At 35.5% G+C, this 17,257-nt stretch overlaps 1 protein-coding gene across 4 annotated transcripts in view; it reads right to left on the bottom strand.

The window, feature by feature from the left end:
• XRN1 (5'-3' exoribonuclease 1) overlaps nucleotides 1-17,257 on the bottom strand; it is a 112,441-nt gene that overhangs the window by 43,607 nt on the left and 51,577 nt on the right. For all 4 annotated transcript variants that reach the window (XM_027544378.1, XM_027544387.1, XM_027544395.1 and 1 more), the window contains exons 23-29: nucleotides 14,820-14,918; nucleotides 12,046-12,161; nucleotides 11,407-11,553; nucleotides 5,114-5,203; nucleotides 4,595-4,730; nucleotides 1,525-1,581; nucleotides 1,259-1,391 (exon numbers count right to left, since the gene is read on the bottom strand). In XM_027544378.1, the coding sequence (XP_027400179.1) occupies nucleotides 1,259-1,391; nucleotides 1,525-1,581; nucleotides 4,595-4,730; nucleotides 5,114-5,203; nucleotides 11,407-11,553; nucleotides 12,046-12,161; nucleotides 14,820-14,918 (778 nt within the window). The remainder of the gene's footprint in view (nucleotides 1-1,258; nucleotides 1,392-1,524; nucleotides 1,582-4,594; nucleotides 4,731-5,113; nucleotides 5,204-11,406; nucleotides 11,554-12,045; nucleotides 12,162-14,819; nucleotides 14,919-17,257) is intronic.

The following is a 17,257-nucleotide window of genomic DNA, read 5'->3' as shown; positions in this document are numbered from 1 at the left end:
CACAATATCAGGACTTCCCTAGTGCTCATTGGTAAAGAAGTCGCCTGCCAACGCAGAAGACACGGGTTTGATCCCTGATCCAGGAAGATCCCACATGCCTCAGAGCAACTAGGCCATGCACAACTATTGAGCCTGTGCTCTAGAGCTGGAGAGCCACAACTACTGAGCCCATGTGCTGCAACTACTGAAGCCCAAGCACCTAGAGCTGGTGCTCCACAACAAGAAAAGCCACCTCAATGAGAAGCCCACGCACCACAACCAGAGAGTAGCCCCCACTTGCCACAACTAGAGAAAAGCCCACACGGCAACAAAGACCCAGCACAGCCAAAAATAATTAAATAAAAAAAGAATAATATCTACTTCTCAGGTGGACGGGAGGGTTAAATGTAAAAGTGCCCAGCACACTGTTGCCAATAAATAAGCAATTCTCTTAGGCTCATGGCCTGTCTGCTCTTCCATCTTTCTGGACAGTGAGACCAAGATTGGGTGCCTGGGATATGGAAGGACAGTGCTGCCGGTGCCCTAGCCTCTAGGTACCCGATGTGTTCCTTTGTGTTGGGGTGACTAGTTTTAGAATCTGTATTGCAAAGCTTCTCACTCCAGGCATCCCTTTGAAGAATTTTTAGATTCTTAGCTAATTCTTCCCTTTTCTTTCTATACTCATTTTTCCTTTTTTTTTGGTAAAAAACACAACATAAAATTTATGGTTGTAACAATTTTTAAGTGTATAGTACTACAGTGTTAACTATATGTACATTGTTGCACAATGGATTGATAGAATTGTTTTATATACACAATCTAGTTGTACTCATAAAATTAAAATTAACATGTAAATCTCTTAACTGTAAATAAGCACATACATCATGTTTGTTTATTTCTCTGCAGAAATCAAGTGACTACAAGGACAATTAAGGCAAAGCCCTGGACACAGTTAGATGAAACCTAACGAAATGTTTGTCTTAGTTTCATGAAAACACATGTATGTATTCTCACTAAGCATTTAGATAATTTTAATGTGTTACACATAAGCTACCAAATTTTCAGCAGTCCTTCTCCAACTTTCACATCTTTTTAATAACTTCCCAGATGATTACACAGACGGAAAAGGACAATTTCCTCTGAAAACTAAAGCTGGGAAAATAATTAACTAAAACATAAAAGGATTTAGTGTTTTTCCTGATTTACAGTTGCTTTCTGCTTGTATATAAGACATACAGTATAAATGCAGATGGAGACATATCAAGTATTGAGTTATTACCCCCTTTAATTCCTATGATGGTGCCCCGAAGGCCAACTGGAACAGAAAAGTTCTCTCTCACATTTACAACACGGTCAAAGAGACGAAATTCTGCATCCCGATCAGGAATAACCCCATGTTGCTGTTCCAAAGGCTGAAAAGAAAGATGTAAATATAATTATCGACTCTCATTTAAAATTTTTTCTACTAATATACTGAAAACATTTTGTTCCTTCTGTACTTTCAAAGCAAAACAACAACTTAGAATTCTTTGACAGGAAACTTACTCTGTATAGCAAATGGGGCTTCACTGTCACTCGAACTTTCTTATTATTCTTTCTTTGCTGAGGAAAGAAAAATTTAAAAATATTTTTAAAATTAAAAATTATTATCTCGTATTTGCCTAAATTTTAAAAAGCCAGAAGAAATGAGTAATTTTAAGACTATATGACTTTCTTTAGATGCAAGCAAGGATGAATAAATTAATTCTTGAATCTTTTTAAAGTAAAACTTTTTTGTTGACATATAAGACATATAGAAAAAATTTTAATAAGATAAAAAATGACGGTCTTACTGACAAGTTTTCAGCCCAAGGCAGACCAGAAGTACTAATAAGGTACAACTGGCGCCTACTGAAAACAGCAAGAAAGAAAGATATGAGAAGAAATTTAAAGTAGTTTAAAAGAACTGTGCCTGGAAGAATGCATATGAAAATACAACCCATATGCTTAACACATCCCTAGACATTATTACTATCAATAAAAGTACAGCATTGATGAGAAAATATGGCATTCAAACCTGATTATGAGGCAAATTAACAAACAAGGGTATTTTCACTATAGGTCCTAATCCATAGCTACTGAATAAAAAGTTATGGGGAATAACTACTCAAAGTGTGATCACTTGGGAGCTTGTTAGAAATGCAGAACATCAAGAGCTGCTCATCTGAGAGCTGCTGCTGCTGCTAAGTTGCTTCGGTCATGTCCGACTCTGTGCAACCCCATAGACGGCAGCCCACCAGGCTCCCCTGTCCCTGGGATTCTCCAGGCAAGAACACTGGAGTGGGTTGCCATTTCTTTCTCCGCATCTGAGAGCTACTGAATCAGAACCTGTATTTTAACAAGATCCTCCAGTGATTCATTTGGACATCAAGTTTAAGAAGTACTGCTCTGAAGGTGGAATCCAGACTGTGTGTTTTTAAAAATACTTCTCCAGTAATTTTGATAATTAGCTGAGTTTGGGAACCACTGTCCAATAAGAAAACTATGGATACTTTTAATCATGACCCTGCATTAAAAAGAAAAGTTTAAATTATATTCAGAATGTTATGTTCATTTTTTAGTTTTTCTCCTTCTTTACCTAATAACACTATAAAACCAAAAAGGGAAAAAAAAATCACTCATAACTTCTCAACCTTGACTCATTAATAGGTTAAAAAAAAATCCTGTCTTATCTATATGTACACACATTTTTTAAATGCTATCATCAAAATGACAGACTACAACTTTGCATGTGCATCATCAGTTTGCAAAATAAGGGGAGAATGTGTAAAACATTTTACAGTGCTCTGCATCCAAATGGGTTCAGATAAAATTTGGGTACTTAAAAGATATAAACTTTTTGTTAAGTGGAAAACTCATTTAAAAAGTAATGCTGGACAAATAGACTTTACATTGAAAGACAATTATTAAAAAGAAATGCAGATTTTCTATCTTCAACTGAATATCATTAACCTTTCAAAATATCAAATTCTTGGCTTCAAGCGTTACATTTTTTTTTTTAAGAGTCATCTAGTGGTGATTTTCCAGGCTGTATTCACAGCTCTTCAGCATGTGATAAAAGAATTCAAATAATAACAGCTAAGTATTATTAAGCATCAGTAATAGCCAGGCATTATTAGAAGGAGTTTATATGTATTAATGCAGTTAATTTTTTTTTTTGAGGACTATATGAGATGGAATTATTTTATTCTTATTTTACCAGTCAGGAAATGCAGGCATGGAAAGGTTAACTATCTTGCCTAAGGTTTTAAGTATTGAAAGATGGATGGGGGACCAGGGCTTGAGACCCAGTTCTTAACTTAGGCTCTGCTATTAGTTCAAACAAGAGAGCACTGTGTGAGCAAAGCAACATTATTTTAATAAAAAGGCAAATGTGTGAAAAATAAAATTGTAAGCTTAGAAAAGGAACATAATTAGCCCATTTTCTATTTCATCAAGACAGAGAATCAAAATAGACAAAAACAGTTAAGCCTACACAGAAGGTTATTACTTTTTAAAATCAAGACATAAAAAACAGATAATTTAAGTGGAGTTTCAAAAATACACAGTAGTTGAATGAGTTTATCAGTGGGAAAGTATATTTTAGGAGTGATTCTGTAAAAGTGAAATAAGTGTAATTTTCACGTTTTATAAAAAGATGGGAACTTCCCCAGTGGCACAGTGGACAGGAATCCACCTGCCAATGACGAGAACATGGGTTCAATCCCTGGTTCAGGACGATTCCACATGCCATGGACCTAGGCATTATGTTCCATAACTACTGAGCTCAAGTGCTGCAACTACTGAAGCCAAGTACCTAGAGCTTGTGCTCCACAACAAGAGAAGCCACCACAATGAGAAGCCAGTGCACTGCAACCAAGAGTAGCCCCACTCGCAGGGACTAGAGAAAGCCCATGCACAGCAACAAAGACCCGGTGCAGCCAAAGGGCAAATAATTAAAATAAAAATGAATTGTATCTTTAAAGAACTTAGAATAGGAAAGAACTGAGAATTAACCTTATTTCTCAATCACAAACTTTTTATTGACTAGACTCATAAAATATTAATTCTTAAAATCAGAAACAGTCCATGGAATTCTCCAGGCCAGAATACTACAGTGGGTAGCCTTTCCCTTCTCCAGGGAATTTTCCCAACACAGAGATCGAACCTAGGTCTCCCGCATTGCAGGCGGATTCTTTACCAGCTGAGCCACAAGGGAAGCCCAAGAATACTGGAGTGGGCAGCCTATTCTTTCTCCAGTGGATTTTCTTGACCCAGGAATCGAACTGGAATCTCCTGCATTGCAGGTAGATTCTTTACCAACTGAGATATCAGGGAAGCCCTCAGAAACACTACAAGGACATAAAAATTTAAATGCTATGGGCTTTCTTATATTGACATACATTTATATTTATGTAGACAAACTTGATGGACACTATAAAAGGCTGGAATACTTTTTAAAATTATAGAATAATTTGATATAATTTAGAATCACTAAATATATGCTTTATTTGACTGAAACAAATTATTTATAGGATAACAAATAGTTCATTTAACTTTAAATCTCATCAGTAATCTTCATTATTGAAAATTATACCTTGCACTTTTCAATTTCTTCTTCAATTTTCTCAACAATAGCTGCATCCAGAATTTGTAAATCACAAGAAGACCGAGACAAAGTACTGACAGGATGTCCCTTTAGCCAAGTAATAATTTCTTGAACTTTCTCAGCACTGTATTAAAAACAATAATTTTTCACATTAATTAAAACTTCCTGAGGACTTATATAAAAAGCCTGATATACACTTTCTGAAGGCTGTGACTTATAAATGATATAAAATATTTAATTAATCACTATACTTAATTAGGGCTAATTATAAATCTAATGTAAATATGGACATGTTACTTCTCAGTCATTTTAAAAAAACACAAAAATTGGTTTAAAAGTACTTTACTGATATAAATGAAAGAAAAAATCATTTTAAGATCTTAAAGCAAGAACAAAACAATACAAAATTTTCCCCCCAAAAAGTAATATAAATTCTTGAGAAATCAACTACACTTAAAAGTGGAACCACTAAACTCCGAGGCGATGAATCTCGTAACTTTTGCTTACCCGTTCTCATTTTCTCCAGGCCAAATGTCATCTTCATAGAACACATCCTCTTGGCTATTTTTGGCTATGTAACTGAATAGCTCTGGAGCTCTAGCCAAAGAAACAAATGACAACACTGAGTTTAAAAATACACATGGCAAATTTCATAAAAACTTCTGATCAAATAATTCTGGGTCTTAAGGGGATATATTAAATATATTGAGAACTGATTACTATATACACATAAGGGATAGAGACTAAAAGATTGAAAGTATTCCCAGGCCCTCATAAAAAGACGATGGAGAAATGACAATTCATAAATATAATAAACTATTACAATACTTACAAACTCCAGTCACTGATTCTATCCTTCTTGGACTATAATGACAGGTGATAAGTATATAAAATAATATGTACAGATTCACAATAAAGCTAGAGCACTTCACAAGAGAACGAATGAAAATCCATTAAAAATTTCTTCTGATATTCTTCAAAATTCCATTGCTCCCTGAACAGTGTAGCAGTACTTCTAAATATAAATACCAGACAGAATATATGTGCTTATTTTTGTTTCTTTCCCAGCCCACGAAAACAATAGTAAAGGATAAAAAAGGGCATGGACCTAGAAGACAGATGAAGAATGAAGCAGAGAATCTGATAGCATATGTGAGTTAACAAAACTTTAGAAACTGAAAACTGAATAGATAAGTGTGAAATGATTTGACAGATGGGAATAAGCTGTACGCTAAGCCACCAGAGTGGGAAGTCAACAAGAACCAAGTTGATGCGAAATGTGGAAGTCTGAAAAAGCTCAGGAGATATGACCTCTGTATGTTTTAATGCCCCACTATAGGGTGAGGTTTATGAGGCTTTTAGTTGAAAATTTTGTATAATAAACAGTTAGGCAGTCACCTCTACCTCAGTGTAAATCCTGTAGTTTATTTTCGGAGAAGTTGAACAGGGGCTGCTCAAACCTTGTGTATTGCAGGCACAGGAAACTGGATGCGAAGGGCATGAGGAGGAGAGGCTAGGTGCTCTACTGAAAACAGGGCATCAGTGAAAGTATAACTACTCTACACTAGGAAGCAGGGTAGGAAGTATAACATCTTTAAGAAGCAGTCCCTGAGATGGAGATAAACATGGAGGAAGTTTATTAGTGTGGGCTGTGAAAACAACACCTGTGAAGGAAGCAGAACCGGGCACATGTAGAAGTTGGGCTGTGGTTCATTCTTAATGAACTCCTTGGCCAGCAGCACAGAGATCTCAAACCAGGATGGCTCCCCAGACTTATTCTGAAGTGGGACAATCAGGCTGGCTGAGCCTTTATATCACTTTATTTGTTTATTTTTTTAAACATATCTCCTTGTTGATGGGGTACTGGACATGAGGCTATTGCGGGAAAGGGATGTAACTGTAGGTGAGGCAGTTCTCTTCTGCCAGGCAATTTCTACAGAGGTCTTACTGCTGAGGGCTGAGAGACAGCAGCATTCCTGCTGCGCAGGGAATAGATTTTTAATTCTGAAGAGGCATCTGGAGGGGTACTACAGAATCCACTATGTAATGAGACCCTATTCCTCTGATTAATTTCCAGAACACTCGAAGTTTGTTTTGTTCTCCACATCTGTCCTCCAAGCAAAACACTGGAGAACACATTTCTGGGAAAATTACTCAGCCCACCAGAAAAGATATACATATAGGTAGTGATATTTCGAGATGCTCTGCCAAAATAGCCCAGTCCCACTGGACAAGCCTTACTGAAGCACATTAAATTTCCAATCAGTTTTTTAACACTGCACACTAAAATACGGTAAGACACTAAAGAACTACCACGCCAAAAGAAAAAAAAAAGCCTCAAAATAAACAAACAACACTCCCCTTCCCACCCCAAATCTGAAAACTCTAACATGAAAGGAGAGATCAAATCAAACAGAAAAGAAAAAAAAGAAAAGCAATCTGTAGAAAACAGAAAATACTGAGAACAGAAGAAAATCTAGATTGCTATCATTAGATAATAAAAGATATTTCATTTATTATAAGAAAAAGATTCTATAAATAAGGAATGTCAGAGAATGAGGACACTCTTTTAGAAATTAAAAATGGTTAAATAAAAATAAAAAATAGTATCAGTTAAAGGTGAAGAAATCTCCCACAGAGTAGAACAGGAGTATAACAATACAGAAAATGGATAAGAAGAGATAAGAAAATTAGGAGAATTAATCCTGTAGGTCTAACATCTATCAAAAGGAATCTTGGAAAGAAAATAACAAAATGGTGACAAGGAAATCATCAAATAAATAATACGAGAAAGTTTTTTGGAATAGAAGGGCACAGTTTCAAGTCTGAAAGGGCTGAACAGCAATATGAAAGAAAAATGACACACCATAGCATTATTAAACAGCTTTGGTAACGGAACATTCTAGAAAGTTTTCAGAAAATGAAAATAGATCATCCATAAAGATTCAGAATCAGAATGGCACAAGACTTCTTGACAGCAAAGGAAACAAGAAAATGGAGCAGTGCTTTTCAAATTCTGAACGAAGAGAATCTCCAATCTAGGACTCTAGACCCAGGTGAGCTATCAGTGAAGAATCAGGGAGGTTTGAAGAAATGTCCAGACATACAAGCTTTCTCAGGAAGCTACCTGCATATATCAAGATGAAAAGTCAAGGAAAAGCAGGCTAAATATGACATTTTAAAAGAAATATGGAGGTAAATAGAAGAAATAATCTAAATTTTCAGATGGTAATTTGGGGTTGAAATGAATCCCCTCCATCCCTCTCAAATAACAGATGAAGTTTCAACTCCTAGTACCTCAGAATGTGACTTTACTGTGAAATACGTTTTTTTTAAAATGTCTTTTTAAAAAAACTGAAGTACAGTTGATTTACAATGTTGTAACAGTCTCTGCTACACAGCAAAATTATTCAGTTAAAAATATATATATATACACATTATTTTGTATATTCTTTTCCATTATGGTTTATCACAGGATATGAATATAGTTCCCTGTGCTATTAGGACCTTGTTGTTTACGCATTCTAAATGTAATAGTTTGCATCTACCAACCCCAAACTCCCAATCCATCGCTCTCCCTCCCTCTTCCCCCTTGGAAATCACAAATCTGTTCTCTATTTTTTTTATGCTTTTAAAAAAATTGAAGTATAGTTGATTTACAATGTTGTAGCAATCTCCGCTGCAAAGTGACTTAGTTATAAACGCATTTTTATATTCATTCCCATTATGGTTTATCACAGGATACTGAATACAGGGAATAGGGTTCTAAAAGAAGTAGTCAAACTAAATGTCATTCAGTTCAGTTCAGTTCAGTTGCTCAGTCATGTCCAACTCTTTGTGACCCCATGAATCACAGCACGCCAGGCCTCCCTGTCCATCACTAACTTCCGGAGTTCACTCAAATTCATGTCCATCGAGTCGGTGATGCCATCCAGCCATCTCATTCTCTGTCGTCCCCTTCTTCTCCTGCCCCCAATCCCTCCCAGCATCAGAGTCTTTTCCAATGAGTCAACTCTTCGCATGAGGTGGCCAAAGTACTGGAGTTTCAGCTTTAGCATCAGTCCTTAAAATGAACACCCAGGACTGATCTCCTTTAGAATGAACTGGTTGGATCTCCTTGCAGTCCAAGGTACTAGCAAGAGTCTTCTCCAACACCACAGTTCAAAAGCATCAAGTCTTCGGCGCTCAGCTTTCTTCACAGTCCAACTCTCACATCCATACAGGACCACTGGAAAAACCATAGCCTTGACTAGCCAGACCTTTGTTGGCAAAGTAATGTCTCTGCTTTTGAATATGCTATCTAGGTTGGTCATAACTTTCCTTCCAAGGAGTAAGCGTCTTTTAATTTCATGGCTGCAATCACCATCTGCAGTGATTTTGGAGCCAAAAAAAATAAGGCCAACCACTGTTTCTACTGTTTCCCCATTTATTTCCCATGAAGTGATGGGACCAGATGCCATGATCTTCGTTTTCTGAATGTTGAGCTTTAAGCCAACTTTTTCACTCTCCTCTTTCACTTTCATCAAGAGGCTCTTTAGTTCCTCTTCACTTTCTGCCATAAGGGTGGTGTCATCTGCATATCTGAGGTTATTGATATTTCTCCCAGCAATCTTGATTCCAGCTTGTGTTTCTTCCAGCCCAGCGTTTCTCATGATGTACTCTGCATATAAGTTAACTAAGCAGGGTGACAATATACAGCCTTGACGCACTCTTTTTCCTATTTGGAACCAGTCTGTTGTTCCATGTCCAGTTCTAGCTATTGCTTCCTGTTATTAGGATAAGCCCTAATCCAATATGACCAGTGTCCTTATAAAAGGACGAAGAGGTAGACATAAACAAAGGAAAGATGATATGCATCAAAGGAACCCATAAACAAAACAAAAAGATAACTCAAAGAATGGGAGAAAATATTTGCAAACAAAGTGACTGACAAAGGATTAATCTCTAAAATACACAAAAAGGTCACATAGCTCTATGTTAGAAAAACAAACAACTCAATAAAAAAATGGGCAGATCTATGAGAAATATATACATTTCTCCAAAGAAGAAACACAGATGGCCAAAAGGTACATGAAAATACGTTCAATAGTGCTAGAGAAAGTGTGCAGAAAGGGGAACCCTCCTACACTGATGGTGGGAATATAAATTGATACAACCACTATGGTGAATAGTATGGAGGTTCCATGAAAGACTAAAAATAGAATTACTATCTGATCCAGCAATCTCACTCCTGGGCCAGTATCTTGAGAAAAACATAATCCAAAAAGATAAATGCACCCCAATGTTCACCACAGCACTATTATTTACAATAGCCAAGACATAGAAGCAACGGAAATGTCCATCAGCAGAAGAATGGTTAAAGAAGATGTATGCATATATTCAATGGAATATTACTCAGCCATAAAAAGGTATGAAATAATGCCATTTACAGCAACATGAATGGACCTAGATTATCATACTAAGTGAAATAGTACAGAGAAAGACAAATATGATATCACTCATATGTGGAATCTAATTCAAAAAAAAAGAGACAAATGAACTTATATATTTGTACAGTATACAAATGTACAAAACAGAGACAGACTTTCACAAACAAACTTATGATTACCAAAGGGGAAACGTGGGGGACAGGGATAAATCAGGAGCTTGGGATGAACACACATACACTACCATATATAAGACAGATAACCAACAAGGACAGAGGAGACTGGTGGGCTACAGTTCATAGGGTCGCATAGAGTTGGATACAACTCAAGTGATTCAGCACGCATGCATAACCAACAAGGACATATTATAAAGCACAAGGAACACTATTCAATATTCTGTGATAACCTGTAAGGGAAAAGAATGTAAAAAAGGAATGAATATATATATGTTTTAATATAACTGAATCCCTTTTTGTATATCTGAAAGACAATGCTTTAAATCAACTATACTCCAATAAAATTAAAAGAAAAAGATGATATTAAGACACATAGGGAGAAAAACCATGTGAAGATGGAGGACTGGGGTAATACAGCTATAGGCTAAGGAACAAAACTTATGAGGCTACAAGAAGCTAGGAGGGAGGCATGGACAGTTCCTTCCCTAGCACCTCCAGGGGACGTATGGCCCTATCAACACCTTGATTTTGGACTCTGGTCTCCAGAACTGTGAGACAATAAATTCCTGTCATTTTAAGCCATGCAGTTTGTGTACTTTGGCAAAGCAGCCCTAGAAAACTAATGATTCTCAAATATGAGAGAGTTAGAAACCAGTGAAGCAATGGAGAGAACATTCAATCATTTAATAGAAATAAGAGATATTTCCTGTAAATCTTTGACACTGAGTAAACTCAGTAAATCCTGGTACTCAGATTTCTCACTTTTATAATGAGGAGTTAAGACCTGTTGATTTTTCAGACTATTTCAGTAATAAAAATCAATAATTTAGGATAATAGTCGACTGTCCAGCTGGAGTTTTAAGAAAATTCACTATGCCAAGGGTCGTTGTATTTATACATACCAATTTTATTACTACTGACACAGACATTTAGACTAGAGAAAAATTTATGACAGTAAGTTTAAGAAATTTTTAATTAAAGGGAGGGCCAGTCTCATTATCCTTTTTCACTGTGAATAATTTAAGTACAGTATTTTCCCACTCTGTTTTAGTTAATGTCTATAACACTCCATGACTTTAAGTTAATTTATATGTATCATGTTTTACTAAAGGAAACACTTTCCTTATCAGGAAGGCAAAATCCTTATCACATTCCTACGTTTTTGGATGTCTAGTAGGATCCTGCCATAGGAACTTACCTCTCCAAGTACTCTGCAAGAAGTTGTTCTGCTGCAGATGAATACATCCATTCGTTTCCAACTTTCTTAGTATATCCAGGTACCTCCTCATTTTTTTTGTTGAATTTGAGATTCAAACCCACATTTGCTTTATGGTCTCCATGAGGGCTGAATTTAAACCACACACACACATACACACAAAAGTTTTAAAATTTTGTTCAAAGAATACAAAGCTTTGCTTTCAATTTTTAGAAAAGTTTTCTATGTTTTAGTTATCATGGTTATTTCCAAAGTAGTAGAAGTAGAAAAACTAGAGGAAAGGCTTCAAAACCCAAGTTAACAAAGCATATAAACAGATTATATAATTAGAGAGGAGAATGAAACAAGAAAATTCAGGGAAATATATTATGAGATTCACACACACCTTCTGATACCTTTTTTCAAGGTTCAATTTGTTAGCTGCTAAAAATAAGAACTGTCTTTCCAACCACCTACAGCATGTGCCATTTAGATGAAAGACCACCATCAGAGGATTTATACGTAATTTTTAAGGAAAATTCAAAGCAATAAGAGAAAATAATTACTGAAATATTAACCATTTTATTTTTATCATTTATTTTTTTCTGCCACTTTAGGTAAATTTCTCTAACATAAACTTACTTTCTCCTAGATCCTCTTCCAATAAAAATACTTCCTGTAAACCTTGAAACAAGGTATCCACTCACTCCAAGGCGACTGGCCAACACATATCCTGGGTTGTACTTTATAGAATATTTCTTTAAATATAAAAACAAAAAAGTCAATTATGGAAACACAAAGAATTAAAGCAGTATATCTTTACCTTTAAAATCTGGAGACAATCAAGACATCACTAACATTTTGGATTGTGGCAATGAAAAGATTTTTTAAAAAGTAAGTGACCTATTTTCCCACCCCACCTCACCCCCAACTTTTTTTAAAGAGGATTTATAGGTAGAATTTTTCTACTCTTTTCTATCCTTAAAGGACAGGATTCCCAAGGATGAATGAAAGGGGGAGGAAATAACACAGTCTGTGAAACTGTCTCAAGACAAAAACTCTACTGTAAGTACTAAATGGCAAGTTCTATAGATGAGAACTAGTTTTAAAAAATTACTTTTCATATTCTAAAAAGGACCTGGTAGAGTACCTGGGACAAAATGAGGTCTTGATAATTACAACACTGAATTAAAACATGAGTATGTCATCAAAATAGTTGCTACTGAGCAAAACTGAGTGCCCTTCATACGTGGATATATGTAATATTTATTTCTCCTAATTGTTAATTATCATACGAAAATAACATGTAGAGGCTCATAATAGCATCGTTAATATAATTCAGTCAATGAAATTTTATGTATTTAGGGGAAGAAACTATGAAGACAGTCAAATTAAAAAAAAGTATCAGATCATTTAATTTTTAACCCCAGGAAGCAAATTACTCACACATTCAGTACCAACAAGGGTAAGCTATCATATACTACTAATATCATGTGTACAATAATACACACATACTTATTTTATATAGATTTCATATACTATATTCTTATAAATGAATATATAAATACAATAAATGCTATATTTATTAATAAATTATATAATTATTTTATATTCTTATTTCATGGGAATATAAGGATAGTTTATCAAAAGTAAAGCAAAATTTCCAGAGATTTGTAAGGAATTATTTTCCACCATTTTTTTTTTTAATGATCATATCTATAATGATCCCTAAATGAACAAATTCTTTAGGCACTTGAGACATAGAGTCACTTTTTTTCTTAAAGTCACTCAGTTGTGTCTGCCTCTTTGTGACCCCATGGACTATACAATCCTTGGAATTCTCTAGGCCAGAATACTGGAGTGAGTAACCCTTCCGTTCTCCAGGGGATCGTCACAACCCAGAGATTGAACCCAGGTCTCCTGCATGGTAGGTGGATTCTTAACCAGCTGAGCCACCAGGGAAGTCCAAGAATACTGGAGTGGGTAGCCTATCCCTTCTCCAGCAGATCTTCCCGACCCAGGAATCGAACGAGGGTCTCCTGCATTGCAGGCAGATTCTTTACCAACTGAGCTACTAGGGAAGCCCCATAATGTCACTATCACAATACATTAATATGCTAGTAAAGAATGCAACACAATTTTTCCATCAAAATCATTATCAGATTTAGAAATAACACAAACAAATCAAGTAATGCTTTCCAGAATAGAAAGGAAGAATTAAGGCAGTAGTTCTCTATCACAGATAGTACTGCTTTTTGAATAAGCATTTGAAAACAATAAATGACACAGCCTACAAGTACTTAGTGTCCAGGGACCAAGGATGCCAACTGTCCTGCCATATACAGGGCAGTCCTCTTTAACACACAGTTGACCCACTCAGAAAATAATTAGTACTCCTTTTGAAAAATACTGGGTTATAGTATGGTTAAAATTAATTAAATCACCACAAATATCCTAGTATATGTAAAATAAGCAGTAGAGAAAGAAGGTTTGAGTGAAAGTTAAAGAAAGAAAATATACTGGAGAGGGCATTCCTAGCAACATTGTCCCCTTAGAACTGGGCAGGCTGTTTCAGATCTAGAAAAAGCCAAGGATGAAGCAACACAAGTTCTTCTACCTCCACTGACTCCCAAACAAAGCTCCAGCTTCTTCATTTAAAGGTTCACTTTCCTGATTTCCTGACTTCTGCATTATTTCTCCAAAAGAGACCCTGTGGCAAGATTTTAGGGCCTTCTCTGCTCTCCATAAAGGTTCCTCACGTGTATGCTAATAACTAATGCCTTAAATTCATTTCACAGGAAATAAAATTTTAGATTTTACCACTAGTGAAAATAAAGTATAAGTAGCAACAGCTGGCTAAATGTGAATTAATTTCAGTCAAGTTAATTATCTAATCAATCAGTATGAACAAATGATAGATATCAGGATTACCACCTTATTTTAAAAGTGAAAAATAAAAGAATGTCATGAACTTAAGTGAAGTTTCTAATTTTCTCCAGGGACTGTTCATCTTTAGCTGAATAGAGATGCATAACCTTTGCAAGAAGGTCATTTGTCACTTGTAACTGAAAGTTCAGGCTTTAATTATGAAAGGCTTTAAAAAACCTGTCTATTCCCAGAAGGTATACTAATCAATGTGCCACTTACAAGCTTGAACAAAATAACCCATAACAACTATTACAGATTAATAATAGGATTTGCCTCCCAAAGATCTGTTTTTTTCCCTCCCAAAGATCTGCATGAAGTTTTGAGCACAGATGCCATATTTATTTTTAAATAATACTAGAGGCAACTGTGAGAGAATTTAATCAGTGTTAAATAAAATATTTGCAATAACTTAAAGGAGGTACCAAAAATGTCCTTCTAACATTTTAAAAGTTAATTCTAAATTAAACAATATGGACTATTATACTCACATGCTGGTTTTGTATTAAAGCATCAAGATTGGGTTCACATGGAATGCTGAAAACCACACGAATTCTGCCTTCTGTAATCACATCCCCTGAATCCTGAACCTTAGAGGAAAAAAAAAAAAGTCACAATATATTTGAGTCTCTTTCATTACATTTTATTTACTTATTTTTCTACTTATTTGAACAGTGTTTATTATTTCTGCAATACAGTAAAACAAGGTGGATAGTGGAAATTTTCTTGGAACTTGTAAGTCAATGAGCTTATATTATAAATTTGAGTCACTGTACTTTGCTTTAACCAGTTGTTAACCAGTCTTTAAAAAAAAAAAAAAACTAACTTCAATTTGCAAGTAAGTTCAAACTACCAAAAAGTTGCAAAAATAAAAACAAGTCAAAGAACATTTACCCAGATTCACCTATTATCAGCACTTTACTAACGTTTGTGCTCTATGTGTATTTGTGTGATTCCATACTCAGTCACTAAGTTGTGTCCAACTCTTTGTGACCCCCAAGGACTATAGCCCAACCAGGCTCCTTTGTCCATGGGATTTCCAAGGCCAGAATACTGGAGTGGTTTGCCATTTCCTTCTCCAGGGGATCTTCCTGACCCAGGAATAGAACCCGTGTCTCCTGCTTGGCAGGAGGATTCTTTATTGCTGAGTCGTTGGGAAGCCCCATGTGTGTATTTACATACACATAATTACTTTTTGGAAATTTCTGAGGGTATATATTATATATATCATATATGAGCTTCCATGGTGGCTCATGGTAGGGAATCTGCCTGCAATGCAGGAGACCCTTGGATCAGGAAGATCCCCTAGAGAAGGGAATGGCAAATCACTCCAGTATTCTTGCCTGGAGAATTCCATGGACAAAGGAGCCTGCAGGATACATACAGTCCAACGGGTTGCAGAGTTGGACATAACTAAGTGACTAACACTTTCACCATGTATGTATTTACATGTACATAATTATTTTTTGGAAATTTCTGAGAGTGTATTATATATATCGTATCTGTAACCACTAAACATTTTGGTAAATAAAAAGAAGGATATTTTATTATATTACCATAGTATAGTTATTAAGTACATAAACTTATGACAAATACTTTAATTTATTGCCTGTATATCAATTTTGTCTGTTGACCTAAAAATGACTATATTTATAGAAAACTCTTTTCTCCCTCTACCACAGGACCAAGCAAGGATCAGATACTGCATTTTGTTGTCATATCTCTTTAGCCTCCTTTAATCTAGAATTTACCCAGAGTGCCTGTCTTTTATACACTAACCTTTCAAAGAATCTATTTCATTCCTCCCTCTCCACCCTGTGTTTTAAAAAAAAGTTCTACAATTTGGAGTTTTCTAGTGCTTTTTTGTGATTAGGTTAATGTTATATATTCTCAGCCAGAAGAGTGCACAGAAAATATGTCCTTTGTAGACTATCCTGTCTGGAGGTACAGAATATTCATCTGTCCCTCAATGATATTAATATTAATCATAAAATCAAGATGTTGCTCAACTTCTTAACTGTACAATGATAGTTTTTTGTTTTCCCTGAAATGAAATTAACAACCTATGGGGAGACATTTTCTAAGACCATGAAAATATCTTGTTCCTGGATCAAAGGCTCCCTTTAGATTTATCTTCCAATGACTGTTGCCTGATCCAACCTGAATCACAATGCGTGTTAAACGGTGGTTTTCCAACTCCCTCTGGTTTTCTAACTCCCTCACTCCCTCCACAATTACCCTTTAAATAATACTAGAAGCAAAAACTCTTCCCCTCCCCATTCATTTATCTATTTCTTATCACTATGGAATCATGCATTCCTAATGATTTATAATTAACATGTACTTGATTAGTTTAGTACTTAAACAGTCCCACATTTGGCCAGTCGGAGGCTCTTCAACCTGGTTCCTGTGTTTATGTGATATGCTCTCATCACTCTTGTGAATACTTCCTTGCTTTCCCACATAACTAGAGGTTCTAGGCTCATCTTCAACTTATTCTGCCCCAGCCCTGTATTCAGGCTTTTCTTTGAGAAGCCTCATTCCTTTTATTGGGATATGGTGTTAGAGATCAAGATCAACATGTTACATGGTACCACGGTGTCTTTGCTTCCAATTCTTAAAGCAAATAGAGCCAGAAAATATATCTATGTATTGAGACATATACATTTATGCATCTACAAATATACACACAAAGATATATACACACATGTGCCTATATACATACCTATAAATCTTTAAAGGTATTTTAGTAATTATGAGTCCACATTACTACCTCCAATTTTAATCTTTCCTCACAAGTTCTTCTTGCATTCTCCTGTTCTATACATGCATGTACCTCTTCTCATGTGAGAGGTGGAATTCCCCAAAACATCAACACATATATAAATTCATCATAATTTACATCTAAAATACATAATAATACATCTAA

The sequence above is a fragment of the Bos indicus x Bos taurus genome, chromosome 1, assembly GCF_003369695.1.
Source record: "Bos indicus x Bos taurus breed Angus x Brahman F1 hybrid chromosome 1, Bos_hybrid_MaternalHap_v2.0, whole genome shotgun sequence".
Lineage (NCBI taxonomy): Eukaryota > Metazoa > Chordata > Mammalia > Artiodactyla > Bovidae > Bos > Bos indicus x Bos taurus.
Note: the sequence above shows the minus strand (reverse complement) of the source record. Positions and strands in the feature narration are given on the sequence as shown.